The following is a 16,016-nucleotide window of genomic DNA, read 5'->3' as shown; positions in this document are numbered from 1 at the left end:
GAACTTTGGTCTTTAGGTTTGGTGGCAAGAACCTTTTTCTACTGAGCCATCTCTTTGGCTCTGCAGAAAGCTTTTATTATGTTACATGAAATAGGCCATTGACCCACTGTTGCCCATTGCCTGCTAACTATTAGGTCAGCTCCAAAAGATAAGTAGGTAGCTGTATAGGAACAAATGGTTTGTAAATGTGATTAGTGGGTCCATGTATAGCTGTGTATGTGGTAACAGAGTTAAGCGTGTCTCATCCCCAAACGGTTTAGCTGTATGAACAGTGCTTGTGGCCATAGTGTGTCCCCGCCCCGCCCCCCCCCCCCCCCCCCCCCCCCCCGCAATTTTCAAGTGCACGCAGAATGTTTGTGTCATCTTGTCCACTCAGGTGTGAATAACCTGTCCGACAGGTTAGGATCATGGAGGGACAGGGAGAAAACAGGAAGAAATCTTTATTTTCTCCTCCTTTAAACCTTTGAGTTTGGAAGAATAAAAGGTGCTTCACAAGCCAAGGCTGTTGGGAGCTGACACGAAGAGCTTGTGATTTGCCCCCAAGTAATTTTCCTTCCACAGAGAATGATGCTCTTCTTTTTTGTTTTGACCAGACCGTTACTGATAATTCCTTTTAATTCAGAATCTTTGGGAGAGGGGAGGCAGTGCTAAGGGTTGATTCCAAGGCGTTGTGTGCTCCTTTGCTCAGTGCTTGGCCCTGAGCTTTACCTCCAGCCCGGAGTTTGCTTTCTCTAAGGGGAAACGTTGGTTAGTAGGTTGAGGTGACCTGTCTACTTGAGTGTGCTCAAATTTACCCTGGAATAGTTCACCTACCACCTCTGGGTGAGATTGAGGGGTCTGTGGGGAATTGATACTTTTAATTTGGGAATGGAGGGAACAGTGCAAGATGTGGGTGTTAGGTGGCAGTGGGTGCTAGATGACGCTGTGCTAAGAATGTTGTTTTTAGAAGGAAGCAGAAGCCTGGGAAGAGCCATGAGAAAGTGAAGGGAGAGAGCAGCAGAGACTGGGCGAGCAGGGGGTTCCTGAAGACAGTCTCCTCCTCATGAGTCTCCACCCGGCTGGCTCTGCACTCTGGCAAAACCAAAAGACACCTACTTTCAGTTTTCTCTTAGTCCTCTAGGCTGATACTGTCTCAGGACTTTATTTCTCATGTTCTGGACTATGGGTGCAACCACAGCTTAGAAAAAAAATGTTCCCTGGGGAGATGAGACTCATCTGACTGACTTAGAAACAAACTCTGCAGTAGAACAAGCTTGTAATGGACTGTGCTATGCTTCTTTGGTGGTATAACTAGTCCGTTCACCCACAGCCCAGGTTGTGGTGAGGGTGTGCACAGAAGCTGAAGGTCTACAAAGTGACCTCGAGTCCCTAGGCACCCTGGCTGGTGTTAGGCAGTCTGGGACAATTAGTGTTTACTGAAGGCCTCAGTTTTGTTAATAAAATAAACTAAAGGGGTTCTGGACTTAGTGACCCAGGGCATATATTGTGAACATGTCTGTAATTCACTCATTCATTCAGCAAAAAATTAGTCACTCGAGGAATAGCAATCATACGGGAACATTTGACAAAGGTTAGAGAGGGCGGTGGTGAGAACAAAGGTTCTCTGTGCTCTGACAGCTGCTGCCACAGAGAGACTGGAGGAGGAGGCTGCTCTGGCCACAGCTGCCTGAGGCTGATGTGTTGGTGTCTCTAGAGGAATTCCCACTGTGTTTGTTTAGCGACTAGAGACTGCTGATGGCTAAGGGTCCTCCTCACCAGCTCAGGGAAGTGGGTTCCTGGCTCCCCATCACTGATTGGCTTTCCCCACAGACGTATTTTGAGACTGTGGCTGTGTCCAAGATGGCAAGGCACCTAACTCTGGGGAAGTGAGGCCTATGAACTGTGCTGTGTCAGGTCTAGAGCTGCTTGGCCTGGGAGGTTCATGGCGGGATATTTTTTTTAACTGGGATGAAAATCTGTTTCGTTTAATTGGAGTCCCAAAGATGGAGAATAAAGCTTAAAGTGCCCCATTCTCCTCTCTCATTCCAAGGACTTGGCACTGCACACTTAGGTCACACTCACCTCCAGGGAAGTGTTCAAAGTTCAGGGTTCTAACAAGGATGTTTGTGGAGAGCTGTGATGTGTTCTATGTGCGTTCTTTCCACACCTAGGGAGTACATGAGAGATGTGTTTCTGCGTGTGTGGGTGCGCGCGCACGCGAATATGTATGTCTCCCAGTTCTCTCTTGAGGCCAAGAAGAGGGTGTTGGATCCCCTAGAGCAGTGGCTTTCAACCTTCCTAATGCTGCGGTTGACCCCAACTCTAAAAGTATTTTCGTTGTTACCTCATAACTGTAATTTTGCTACTTTTAGTGAATCGTAATATAAATGTCAGTGTTTTCCTCTAGTCTTAGGTATCCCTGTGAGAAGGTGGTTTGCCTCCCCCCCCAGATCTGCTGCCCTTGGGGTTGTTGGAGTTATACCCTTAGGGCTAGTTGTGAGTCACCAGAGTGACTGAGGATCAAAGTCAGATCCACTGAAAGCCATGGAACTTTACCACTGAGTCATCTCTCTTACCCTTGGGGGTTGCTTTTGAAGTCCTCTTTATGTAGGCCAAATGGTGGGACTTCTAACAAACCTATTCAGAGAGCTTGGCAGTTTGGGTACACATACTGATCAGGTTGGCAATCTACAGATCTGTAGCGCCAAGTGGGTGGAGTGGAGGGAAAGGAAGAGGCTGGATGGTGAGCTGCCTGTATGTCCTGACTGCTGGGTAGAGCCAGCACAAAACCACCTATACAGGGACACCATGCACTGATGGCTAATTGACGGATGACTTGCACCAGGAGGGACTCATGAAAGCCTCTTAGATTCAGGTTGGGAGTTGTAAATAGGTTTCACTGAGATTTTATGTCACACACCCCATTCTGGGGACTCTCCCAGGAAACCCACAGGCATTCATGAGAAAGAAGATCAAAGTCCATTGGTGTGGTCTTTGACTTTCTGTGCACTCCTTTAGTTTCTACCCAGGAGCCAGAGATAATGTTGATGAGGGGCAGGAGAGACGCAGAATAAAGGACAGTGCTGCCTTGCCCATCGTGTTGTACTGAGGTGGGGTGGAGGACCCTTGCCATGTGAGTGCCGGCAAATATGATGGAGACACCGGACTAGGCATATTGCATACTGAAATTAGAAAGTTCCTGAAAACCTCTTGAAGAAGATTCTAGTTACAGAGTGAAAACAATGTAGGGCTCTCTCTCTCTTCAGGAGTAAGGAGTAACTTGTAGAGGAGCCTAGAAGTTTCCATTTAAAGCCCAGTGAGGTTATTTACACATCTCCCGTGCGCACATTGTGAACAGATAGACTAGAGGGGAAGTCAGATACTGAGTTTGATTCAGTCCACTTCATAGCTCAGCAAACAGGTAGGTGTTAATTATCTCATTAGCACATGCTACTTATACATCACACACACACACACACACACGTATTTTTATTAGATATCCCCCATTACTCTCTCCTGTTCTTTCTTCTACTGATTGTATTTCTCTTCCCACCTAGTCCCTCTATTTGCCTGTGGGTTTTATTTTTATGACTCAGTGAGTTTCATTAGGTTGTTTACAGGATCCTAGGTGAGAAATTAGGATTTTTTTTTTTTAAAGGGATAAGAGCTTTCTGGCTGTGGCTGGAACCTTGGACCGTGTGCATTCTAGGTGAGCACTCTACCACAGAGCTGCCCCGTCCGCCCTGGGGAAGAAGCTGGGATGGGTGGGGACATGTGTGTGTACTGTAATTCAGTAGGCCTACTGTGTGTTGTGTGTTATGCTCTGTACCCCTCCAAGGTAGTGGGTTTTTTGTTTGTTTTGTTTTGTTTCTTTCTATCTCTTAGGCAAGGAAGCTGAGGTTCAGACAGTAAGAGCTGTGTGGTTTCCTCCATGGAGGACAGCAGAGCTGCACTCTGCCTCACTTACTCTGTCTCTCTGCTTCTCTCTGCTGCCTCCATTGGTGGCTACACATTGGGGACACAGCAGGACAGAGGTGGGGAAACTCAGCTAGTGTGCCCTACCGTGTGTGGGGAGGATAGAGGACACAGTGGTCACTAGAGACTGTCAGCCTGGTTCCCCAGGGCAACTGTGTGTGTGGACTTCTGGTCCTTGGAAGTGGGAATGGATCTTTGCACCTCTTATCTGAGACATTATCTTCCATCTTGCCATATTTAAAGAAGACTTTGGGTTATGCCTACCTTAATGCCTTTTTAAAAGAAAGATTTATTTATGTATTTTCTGGGCCTGAGTGCTTTGCTACATGTGTGTATGGGCACTACATGTGTCCCTGGTATTTGAGGAGACCAAGACTGTGGTTTAAATTCAGACCCAATGATAAGCTCCAATGACCTGCCTTGAAGAAGTAGTGTAGTTCTCTGATGTAAAAAATGTTTTAAAATGTAGGAATCTGTTGACGTGTCGTTGTGAGGATAAATGAGAAAGTCTACTGAGTAATAAAGAAGGCTGATGCGCACACTGCTGGCAGGCCTCTCGGCCTGGGATTTGCTGGTGATGTCTTCCCCCTTCCTCTCTGGCAGAGTTCCTGTCTTCACCCTGCTTACATTCTGGCTGGGTTGGGGAAGGAATGGATGATATAAGTTTTTTTTTTTAAATGGTACATGTGTAGTTTGAGAGAGGGGAGCAGAGAAGAGGCCTAGAAAGTTTGCTGAGGTCATTGGCAAGCTCAGGATGAGGACATGAACCCTTAGATTTTCGATTTGACTATGTAAGTCTCTTCATTTTGTTAGCATGTCTTAATTATAAAATAACGATCACATGATAGCCACTCATTTTGATTGTATTCATTCCCATTAGCCTGTCTTGTCCTCCCTTCCATTTTTGCAGTCTCCCCCTCACCTTCCCAAATCTGACCCTGTAGCTTTTACAGTTTGTAATTTTTTTTTAAAATTAAGGTGGGTTCTGTTAGAAACATGCAGTAGTCTCTGTTGGCAAAGTAACACACCTGTGCCTTTCAGTATCTGATACTTTGAAAGATTTTTTTTTTTACTCTTTTTTTATACACTTCCTTATACATCATGTCCTTTAAAAAGCCCCTAAACCTCTGGAGAGTGGCATGGGCTCAGAAGTGCCCCGGCTCGGCTCGTGTTTGCCCTGTCTGTGGTCCCAGCCGCCTTTCCTCACCAAGTGGGTGAGACTTAACAGAAGGGCTGGATCCCTAGTCCCCGGTGTGGACCAGACTCCACCCTGTGGCAGTGTTAGGGAACTGCACTTTCACACCCAGCTTGCTTCAAGAGAAAGTGGTTGTTGCCACTGCCCCTTGGAATGCAGAAGGGCAATTCATTCTTGTCACCTCTTCCCATTTTCCTGCTCCACTGAGCCTGCTGCTGGTGGGTGAGCTTGTAGTCCTCTCAGGAGGCCAAGCAGAGGACCCGAGGACTGGAGGATACAGAGCTTGCCTGCTCACCACAGCATACCGTTTTGGAGCTATTGTGGACAAACTTACCCAGACCAGACTCATGGGGGGAGGGCAGTAGATCTCTCTGCTCAAGTGGAATAACTTATCCAGTGTGGGAGGTGTCCCTGTCCTTTGTTTCTGCCAGGACTCCCCTCCACATATCTTTTAATGTGCTCTCGGGAAAGCCCCAGGAAACTCACCTTCCCTTCTGAAGCTTTTGGTCTGCCCTGTTTTCCTGAACCTCCGATGTCTAGCGCTGTCCCCCATCTTCCATGTTATCTGCTGCTGGGTTTTTGTTTGTTTGTTTCTCCTTGGTCAGTTACTGGAACTCTGAATAGTTCCCACACATAGTGGCCATTGTAACCTCTTAATTTGTGTTGCCTTCTGAGCGTGGTATTGGCTCATGATGTTTCTGTATTTGGGGGCTGGCCTGTCTATATTCTTCTTTTGGTTTTTCGAGACAGGGTTTCTCTGTGTAGCCCTGGCTGTCCTGGAACTCACTCTGTAGACCAGGCTGGCCTCGAACTCAGAAATCCTCCTGCCTCTGCCTTCCAAGTGCTGGGATTAAAGGCATGCGCCACCACCGCCTGGCTGTTTATATTCTTCTTACTGTTCTATTCTTCTTGCTGTTAGGAATTGACCTGAGCATGTCTGGCAAGCGCCCTACCTCCAAGCCACAGCCCCATCTATATCTCTGATAATTTGTTGTTCCTAAAAGTAGGTTGGACCAGTGGGATCTGTTAAGGAGTACAGAGTGGGTGTCACCCATATTACTAATATAACTTCGAACAAGAGTGTAGGAAAACTACACTAGGGTTTCAAGTAGTGGGAAATGAGGCACAAATCAAACTGAAAAAGCTTTGTGTTCTGTGGAAAGAAACTAACTACTGGTCACCTGAGGTACATAGTTGTTTCAGCTCTTTAGGAGACTGCAATGGGAGGATTGTAAGTTCAAGACCTGTCTGGGCAGCTTGGTAAGATTGAGTCTCAAAATCAAAGAAAGAGGAGGGCCAGGAGGTGGCTCAGTGTTGGAACTCTGGTCTGATCTGATTGTAGCTTCAATCTCCAGCATCAAGGGAAAAAACAACACCCAAACAAACAATCAACCAACAAATATAAACCACGGATTCTAAGAAGAGGAGAGCTATTGCCATTTGTACATTTTATGGTTGTAATCTTTACACACACACACACAAATATACAAATGCGAAATGAACAAGATAGATTTATGCCTGTGTGTTTATCTGTGTAATTACTTCTCAGATCCTGAGACTATTTTCAGAAGCCCAGATGGGAGCTTAGCACTCAGACGGTTATGAACTCAGAACACTGGGTTCATAGCATTCAGACACACATTCCAGATGGCTCAGGCAGGGTCTGTGGGGTAACTGGGGCTGGAGTTATTACAGCTGCCCCCCTCCCCCCACCACAGAGGAACACAGCCCTGGACTTGAGGAAAACCACTGGTTCAGCATGTGGCTGCCAGTGACAGCAGCCCAGTTACTGTTCTAGCGGAAGAGCAGCAGCCTGCGTGCACTCTGTGGTCCCTGGTCTGGTAGACCTGCTCCTGGTTCAGTGTTGTCTCTCTGCTGTGAGTGCTAAAGGGCTGGCCTGGACATTTGCCTCAGATCCCACAGCTTGGAAGTAGCAGTTAGAATTAAACTCAACTTTGCTGGAGACTTTCTTCTCTTTAAAATAAAGGATTTATTTTTATTTTATGTGTATAAGTGTTTTGCCTGCAGGTATGTCTATGCACCATGTATGTGCAGTGCCCATGAAGGCCAGAAAAGGGCATGGGATACCCTGGAACTGGAGTTATAGATAGATGGTTCTGAGCTGCCATGTGGGTACTGGGAACTGAACCCAGGTCTATTGGAGGAGCAGCAGGTGCTCTTAGCCCCTGAGCCATCTTTCCAGCCTATGGAAACTGCTTTTTATTGGTAACCCCCATTGGCTCATTCTGTTTCTAAGTTCAAGTATTGTTGTTTTTAAAAATATTTTATATTTATTTATTTATTATCTATATTTATTTATTCAATCATTTGTTTGTTTGTTTTTAAGGCAGAGTTTCTCTGTATAACCACCCTGGCTATCCTGGAACTCACTTTGTAGATCAGGCTGTCCCGAACTCACAGAGATCCACCTTTCTCTGCCTCTGTGTGCCTGTGCTACCACACCCAGCTCTATTGTTTTTTTAAAGTCAGGGTCTTCTGTATCCCAGGCTGGCCTAGAACTGGCTATGTAGCTGAGGCAAGTGCACCACCACCGCAGGCTTCTGCTGGAGATTAGCATACGTGGTGGGTCAGAGAAGGGACTCTGCAGTTAAGACTTCTTCCTATGCAAGGTTGAGGCCTGGAGTGGGGATAACAAGCTCTGTGTCCTTTACACTCCAACACGGAAGGTGCAGGGACACAGGATAGCCAGTGCTTGCTGATGCTGGTTGCCACAAACCTGTGAGTTCTAGGTTCAGAGAGAGACTGCCTTAAAAGGGATAGGCAGAGGGTGATAGAGGAGGACATAGGATGCTCCATATGTGTAATACAGCACATATGTGTGCATGTATATGTACTCTACTAACACTAAAATGAAAAAAAATTAAGTGGGCAGATGTGTTTAATGGGCAAATAGGAAAGTGGCAATCTTAAAATATTAAGATTGTGTTCCAAAAATTATCCTTCAGAGCAAACTTGTGCGGGCACTAAAAGGAACATCAAACAATTGCTGTGGCCTTCAAGGTCCTGTAAACCAACAGCACATGCCACTGCCTTCATCTGCTCTCACAGTACAGAGCACTGTTTGGAGAGCTATCACACAACCTAAACAGCGGGTCAAGTATTTGCTCATTCATTCCTTCACTGTGTCTTTAGATGGTGGAGTGGGGTTAGTCAGCACTTCTTGGTGAAAAGTTGGGGTAGCGGGGCCCCTGCCAAATGCGCACAAGGCCGTCAGTTTTATTCCTTGTACTTCAAAGGGAGGAGTCATGAGATTCAGGCAGGAAGCATCAGATTGCTGTAAAGAAACACATAAGAAATTCATCATGAGCCAGGTATAGGTGCACAACTGTCATCTAATGCTTAATGGTGGGCAGGATTATTAGGAGTTCAAGGTCACCCTGGGCTATGTGAGACCTTCCATGGGAAACTCAGCCCCCGCCTCCCGCCCCAATTAAGTAAAATGTTCCCCTGCAAGTGTAAGCAGCATGCTTTGTCTGTGCTCCCTCCTGCTGGACTGAAGTCATGTCCTGTAGAGCACAGCAGAGAGGCTGCCTAATGCTGCCTTGGTCACTGTGAGAAGAATGAGTTGCAGCAAGTCTGCTCAGGGTCCTACTCATACCTGTGTCTTTTAAATGTAGACAGGGTAGTGATGGAGCCTGCTTCCTACTAAAGCCACTGCTGGTGGCACGTGGTGCATTACGGGCTTTGTTTAATAGCTCATGCCTTTACATGAACATGTCAGGAAGGAAATAGTTATGGGTAATGACTCCACATTTAAGGCTACTCCTAAAATATAAATGAACCGTGAAACATTTCTTTCCAAATAAAATAAGTTTGCAAAGCACAGTAGCAGGCAAGCCAGTGTCTTCTTTTCTCCTCTATTTTTTTTTTTACACTTTTGCTTGAGTTGCTTTCTGAGCATAGGTGGCCACACTGAGATGTGCCACTTAAGAATTTTGTGTCCCTAGAACTACACTGCCTGCATCCAGGAGCCCTTGCCTGAAGAGTGGCTAATTCCTTTGTCATTGATTCCTGCGTGGAACAAGTTACTCCTTCAAGCCAGTGGGAAAGTAGCCCAAGGAAGTCAGCCTTGGCAAAGCCAAGGGATCTTGAGGAGGGATGATGTCAGTGGCCCCTCTGTGCCCTTCCTGAGAAGTGAGCAATGTGAGGAGATTGCTTTCTCATCTATCTATCTATCTATCTATCTATCTATCTATCTATCTATCTATCTATCTATCTATCTATCTATCTATCTATCTATCTATCTTAGGGTCTCCCTTTATAGGGAGGAAGATTATTTAGACCAGGCTGGCTTTAAATGCATAAGAGATTTGCCTGTCTCTGCCTACCGAGTGCTGGGATTAAAGGTCTGAGCTACTATGCCTGGCTTCTTTTTTAATCTTAAGAGGAAATTGTGATTTCTTAATTATTCAATCTTGAAGATGCCAGTTGGAAGGCTTTCATCTAAAGAGGAATATAATTTAAGGAAAAGAACCCAAAGATCTTAGTGAAAGCACATGATTCCTGTGGATGATGCTTGCAGGTTTCACACTAGTCTCTTCAGGGTAGTGCGTGCACACACTCCCTCTTACTGCTGTCTCCATTCTTACCTGTTTTAGTTCTTACAACCGGTAGTTACCAAATCTGAATATGTCTGAATTACAGTTTCTAATTTTCCTAGACACTTAGCACTAAACAATCAGGGGAAAATGTAATAGATCTTTTACAAACTTTCTGAACACTCCAGAAGGAAGGAGAAATTCAGGATATTTAGTAGCTTTTCTTTACTTGAACAGTCACTGAGACTGTTGTGGAACTGACAGAACTGAAGACTAATACAAGGGTTAGAGCAGTGGCTTGGTGGTTAGTGTGTACATATGGCGTGCTCTGGAGCAGCGGCTCTGGTTAGTGTGTATGTATGGCGTGCTCTGGAGCAGCGGCTCAGTGGTTAGTGTGTACGTATGGTGTGCTCTGGAGCAGCGGCTCTGGTTAGTGTGTACGTATGGCATGCTCTGGAGCAGCGGCTCTGGTTAGTGTGTATAGCATGCTCTGGAGTAGTGGCTTGGTGGTTAGGAGTGCACTGCACGCACATCCATGCAGAGAGTAAGAATTCTGCCCCTAGCACCCACAGTGAGTGGCTCAGAACCATCTGGAACTTCAGCTCCAGGAGCTCTGATGCCCTCTTCTGGTCTCTGTGCATACCTGCACTTAATATGCACAGGTTTGCATACAGATACATGTACACATAATTAAAAATAAAATCTTTATGATAACCTAATACAATTGAAATGTATTATTTCCTGAAAAGCAGAATTCAATAAAACCGATAGTGTTAAGTAGAAAGGCATGTGACATAGAATTTTAAATGAGGCTTTTTTCTGTTTGTTTTACCAGTCCTATTTTGTGACGGACTATGACCCAACCATTGAAGACTCATACACAAAGCAGTGTGTGATTGATGACCGAGCGGCCCGGCTGGACAGTAAGTAAACCCTGATAGCTTACACCTTATTTCTAAAGTGCTCTGGCTTTCAAGTGTTGCATTTGATGTTTCTCAGGTTAAATAGTACAACTGAACTATTAGATAATCTTGAATATAAACCCTTTATTAATTCTTCCTTCTCCCTACTTTACTGGGGTTCAAACAGCAGGCCTTGCACATTCTTGACGAGGTCCCTCCCTCTGAGCTAGACCTAGCCACTTATTCCCTGTCATCAGTTTGGTAGGTGAGTGTGTGTATCGGTCAAATTAGGTACTTGTCAGCAGATGGAAAGTTCTGGTGAAACTGATCTGGTTACTGTAACTTCTTGAAGTATGTTTATTGGGGAAGAAGCATCGGGTCTCATCTCTTCATGCCATTTGGCAAATGTTAAAGTAGAGGAAGTGGCCATAGAGAGTATTTGTTAATGGGGAATTTATAGCTTAGAGGCTTTAACAGTAACAATCTCTTCCCACCAAAGAAAACCCTGTCTTTGTACTAGTAGGAAGATCAAGAAATACATTAGTGGCTGGGTTAAGTATGGATGGAGAGAGAAACAGACAACACAGAGATGGATACACACAGACAGACACACAGACACAGAGGGACAGACACATACACAGAGACAGACACACAGACACAGACATAGTTGTTTTTAAGGATTATTTTTGTATGTATGTATGTATGTATGTATGTATGTATGTATGTATGTATGTGTACCACATGCCAAGGAAGCCAGAAGAAGGTTTCAGATTCCCCAGAACTGGAGTTACAAGCAGTTAAGACCCATGTAGGTGTTGGGAACAGAACTTGGGTCCTCTGGAAGAGCAGCCAGTGCCCTTGATTACTGAGCCATCTCTCCAGCCCCAATCCCAGTTTCTTGATTGAACTTGCAGACATCTTTTCCAAGATCCGTACATGGAGAAGATAAATAACCAAGTGATTTTAGAGTTGATTTGGTTCCATCTGCTTGGATGTGTTTGATATTTTTAACCTTGTAATTGGTATGCTAATATATTCTAGCCACAAAATCAATCTGTGCAATGAAGATAAATTCTGAAACTGTCTGCCATTAGAAGATTATGTCTGCCTCTGGTGCTAGGAATGAAATATTAAGACAGGAATGCATTGCCTCTCACATCAAATAGGAGGCTCTGTTGAGTACCTGGTTGTGGGGGGCTGCCCTTGTCGAGAGGTGATTTATAACGTGCAGCTGCACAGTTTTCTTTGTTTTTCTTCAGTTTTGGATACAGCTGGACAAGAGGAGTTTGGAGCCATGAGAGAGCAGTACATGAGGACAGGGGAGGGCTTCCTGTTAGTCTTCTCAGTCACGGATAGAGGCAGGTTGGTGCCAGTTATTGTATGGGGGGTCAATATGATCAAAAACCCATTGTATGCACATGTGAAAGTGTCATATAGAAACCAACTATTATGTAGTATTAATAATATAATTGCTAATATTATATTAATAGGCTCTGTCCAGATTGCTATTTTATGGAATTAAGATTTTAATTTTTTTTACAGTAGAAAAATGGCAATACAGTAATAAACAGGATCTAAAACTCACTGACTGTAGTTTCTTAACATAATGTATTTATTTACTTTCTTTTTTAGTTTTGAAGAAATCTATAAGTTTCAAAGACAGATTCTCAGAGTAAAGGACCGTGATGAGTTTCCCATGATTTTAATTGGCAATAAAGCTGACCTGGACCATCAGAGACAGGTGAGGAGGAGACAGTTCTGTGCTTGGGAAGCTGTGTAAAGAAGCACTTAATGAAAGAGTGGAGTACCCGTGTCCAAGAAACCTGTGTGTGCGCGTGCATGTACACACATGTACTTGCACGTACATGTGGGCAGTGCAGTGCGCCACCAGCTCGGTGCTGAGTCTGGCACACTAGGTCTCACAGAATGGCATATGCAAAGTGTGAAGAAAGTTTGGGGGGAATTAGGTTTTCATTATTTTTACACAGAATCCCAGAAAGCTCTCTATACAAGTCTGTATGTGTCTATATTAGTGCCAGGCTCGTGTGATTTCTTGGATAACATCTAAAAACTATAAGTTAAAATAATTTTTTGTCCTCCTCCTTCTCCTTTCCCTCCCCTTTCTATATGTTTCTTGAAGAAAATTTAATCAACTTTCTTCTTTAAGCCAAACAAAAGAAAAAGAAAAAAAGAAAAAGCAAGCAAGCAAACCATTCATTTTATAACCATGATTTAATTTGTCAAACTCCTATGAAGCATTTTTGTTTCATTATGTCTTCTTACCCACTTCCATTTTTATTGTTTTGAGGTATGGTCTTCCTGTGTGGCCCAGGCTGCTTTTGAACATGTGATTCTTTGTCTCAGCCTCCCAAGTGATATCACAGGCCTGTGCCACCATGCTTAGGTCATAGTGTATAATCTTAAAAGACTTACACAGGCCTAATTTATTCACTGTTGATCCACAAATACCTTTATTTAAGGAATGGCTGCAATATACATGTATGTGTATAATAGTATGTAGAGATATTTCCCCCTCGCAAGCTTGTCTTGCTGAGTGGCCTGGGCTGGCCTGGAGTTTCCAGCCCAAGTTGATCTCAAAAGGGAAATCCTCCTGTCTTAGCCTTCTGGGATTATAGGAATGCACCACGACACCTGGTGTTGGATTTTTCTTCAGTTTAATTGATAAATAACTGAATTTATTTTGGTCCACATTTGCCAGTTCTAATGCTGGTGACCTTTAGTGTTTCTTTGAAATTGTTTGTTGTGTATTGTCTACCATCTCTTTTCAGAACAGAGTCAGCTGTATATTTCTTGTAGTCTCTGTCCCACATCTAGAACCTAGTGTTGAAATCTTCTATCTTGCTAGCATTTTCTCTCATTTTCATGTGCTCTCATGCTAACAGATCTTTTTACTTTTGTTGTTGTCTTTGTTAGTATGCTTGTTTGTACATGTAGAGTGTGTGCATGTATGTGTTTGTGTGTGTGTACACATGCATGAGTGTGTTTTCAAGCAATAGTGTGTGAGTGTGAGTGTGTGAGTGTGTGAGTGTGTGTGTGTGTGTGTGTGTGTGTGTGTGTGTGTGTGTGTGAAGGTCAGAGGACATCTTTGGGGTCAGTTTTCTCCTTCTACCTTTACCTGGCTGGGACCAGTTCAGGTTGCTAGATTTTTGTGGCAAGTGCCTTTACCTGCTGAGCCATGTCAACAGCCACTGTTAATAGATTCTTAAGATTTTGTTGGCAAAGTACAGACATCAGGAAAATGGATTGACATGTAGCACCAAGGTAGATTTCCATTCTTACCCAACTATTTAAAACACAACCTTTGATTGTTGCTGTATTTGTCAAAAAAATTTTTTAAAGATTTTTCCTATTTTTAATTATGTATTAGTGTGGCTACATGTGGGTATGTGCACATGAGTGAAGGCATTGGCTCCTCTGGGGCTGGAGATGAGTGTGGGCACCTGATGTGGGTACTAGGAAGTACTCTTCCTCTGGAAAAGCAGCAAGTGTTCTGAACCACTGATCTATCTCCTCAACGCCTGTAAACTCTTGGAAGCTGAACTTCAGACATTAAGGGATGATCAGCCTGAACGTGATGTTCAGTGGTGCTTGTGGGCATGCTATGTGCAGTTGCTGTCTACAGATATACTGGACTGTGTTGATGGCTGTTCTGGGAGGCCTGTCGCATGCAGACTGCAGGCAGGACACACTTAGTCTCACACTAAAACTCACAAGTGTCTTGGTGCTATTAGTGGAGAATAAACCTTCCTGCTAGGCCTCTTTCTGATCTGAAGTATTAAAAAGTTACAGTGCCGAAAAAGGATTCCTACAGCCATCGGTGCAAAGGGTACAATTGGGTTTTGTTCTCCGTGTCCTTGTATATGAACTTAATTACATGTATTATCTGCCGCCCAGGGGGCCTCTCTGTTGCTCTTCTTTGTGTTTTCCAGGACTTACTCTGCTGGGTGGGGAAGGGGTCACAAAGCACACATGCAGAGAAGGGCTCTGCTCCCCACCTCTAACTCATTTCTGCCCATCCCTCACTGCTGCCTGCCTCCACTGTAGAAATAACGTTCTTTCTGAAACGTTACTGTGGTAGAAATTCCAGTGACAGAATGGAAGAGAAGCATGGGATATGTAGATGTCTCTAGAACAGGTGGGAGCAGTTGAGGGACAGTTGAGGGGAGACAGACCCCTGAAGCAACAGATCTTATTATAGCCATGGGTGTGGTCTACATGTATTTAAAAATTATTATTATTATTGTTGTTGTTGTTATTATTATTATTTGTGTGTGTGTAATGTGTGTTGGCTCATATGCTGTGGCATCCTTGTGGAGATCAGAAGACAGCTTTTGTAAGTGGGTTGGTTCTCTCCTACCTTACATGGCTTTCAAGGATTGACTTCCAATCCTAAGGCTGGCACAGCAAGCACCTTTACCTGCTGAGCCATTTTGCCGGCCCCATGTGAGTTAAAGTTATCTATGTACTAAAGATTGCTAGCACGAAGCATGTAGTTTCCATCTGTCTGCAGGTATTCAACATATTGTAACACTGTCTGTTTATATGTCATTGGATTATAATAAAACCATGTCAGTAAAAATTGATGGACTCAGTGAAAGGAGTATGAGAAACAGCCTAGGTGATCAGTTACATTTCTGTCACCTAAAAGATGTGAGTCCTTAGCTCGGAGTAAGCCTTTCTGAATTGATCCTTCACCCAAAGTGTGTGCACAGACCTAAATTATGTATCTGCTGGGAAGCTCAGGTGTGATTTGGAGGGAACAAAGCAAACGACTGAAACTAACTTAGTGAGAGACCATGTGCCATAAAATACGGAGAGTGGTAGAGGAGGACACTCAACTGAGACCTTTGGTCTCTATGTGCACACGAACAAATGCTTGTTTGCGCATGTGCGCGCGCGCACACACACACAGACACACACACACAGACACACACACACAGACACACACACACACACTCTCTCTCCCTACTTTAGAGGGAAAACAGAGAATATTGTAGGAAAAGAGAGAATCTGTGACTACGTGAAGTCATTTTTCTTTTGTTAGGAGGGGATTTGCCATGACTGGTTTTCTCACTAAGTTGTCCTACGAAGCATCTCCTCTCACCCACTTTCTAACTTCCTGTTACTTGATTGAAGAATCTGATATGTATTTCAACCTCATAGCCTTAGGGCCAGCATGTTATTCTGAAGGAAGGCCAGGTAAATTAAAAAGTCATAGAACTGTTGCTGAGCCAATACTGTGGAGCCTGTGTGTTCTCTGTTGAGCACTCAGCAGAACATGGACCACATGAAGTAGCCTTTGGCCTTACAGTAATGAATGGTTGTGGGGTTTGGGGAATGGGGCGTTAAATCCCATGTATGTACTCAGAAATACAGGTCGCGTTA

The 16,016-nt window shown here is 44.3% G+C and overlaps 1 protein-coding gene across 1 annotated transcript in view; it reads left to right on the top strand.

The window, feature by feature from the left end:
- Rras2 (RAS related 2) overlaps nt 1–16,016 on the top strand; it is a 68,130-nt gene that overhangs the window by 43,615 nt on the left and 8,499 nt on the right. Inside the window, exons 2-4 of the mRNA XM_034524604.2 lie at nt 10,544–10,631; nt 11,870–11,972; nt 12,243–12,351. Coding sequence (XP_034380495.1) covers nt 10,544–10,631; nt 11,870–11,972; nt 12,243–12,351 — 300 coding nt within the window. The remainder of the gene's footprint in view (nt 1–10,543; nt 10,632–11,869; nt 11,973–12,242; nt 12,352–16,016) is intronic.

The sequence above is a fragment of the Arvicanthis niloticus genome, chromosome 1, assembly GCF_011762505.2.
Source record: "Arvicanthis niloticus isolate mArvNil1 chromosome 1, mArvNil1.pat.X, whole genome shotgun sequence".
Taxonomy (NCBI): Eukaryota; Metazoa; Chordata; class Mammalia; order Rodentia; family Muridae; genus Arvicanthis; species Arvicanthis niloticus.
This window is presented reverse-complemented; position numbering and strand designations above follow the sequence as displayed.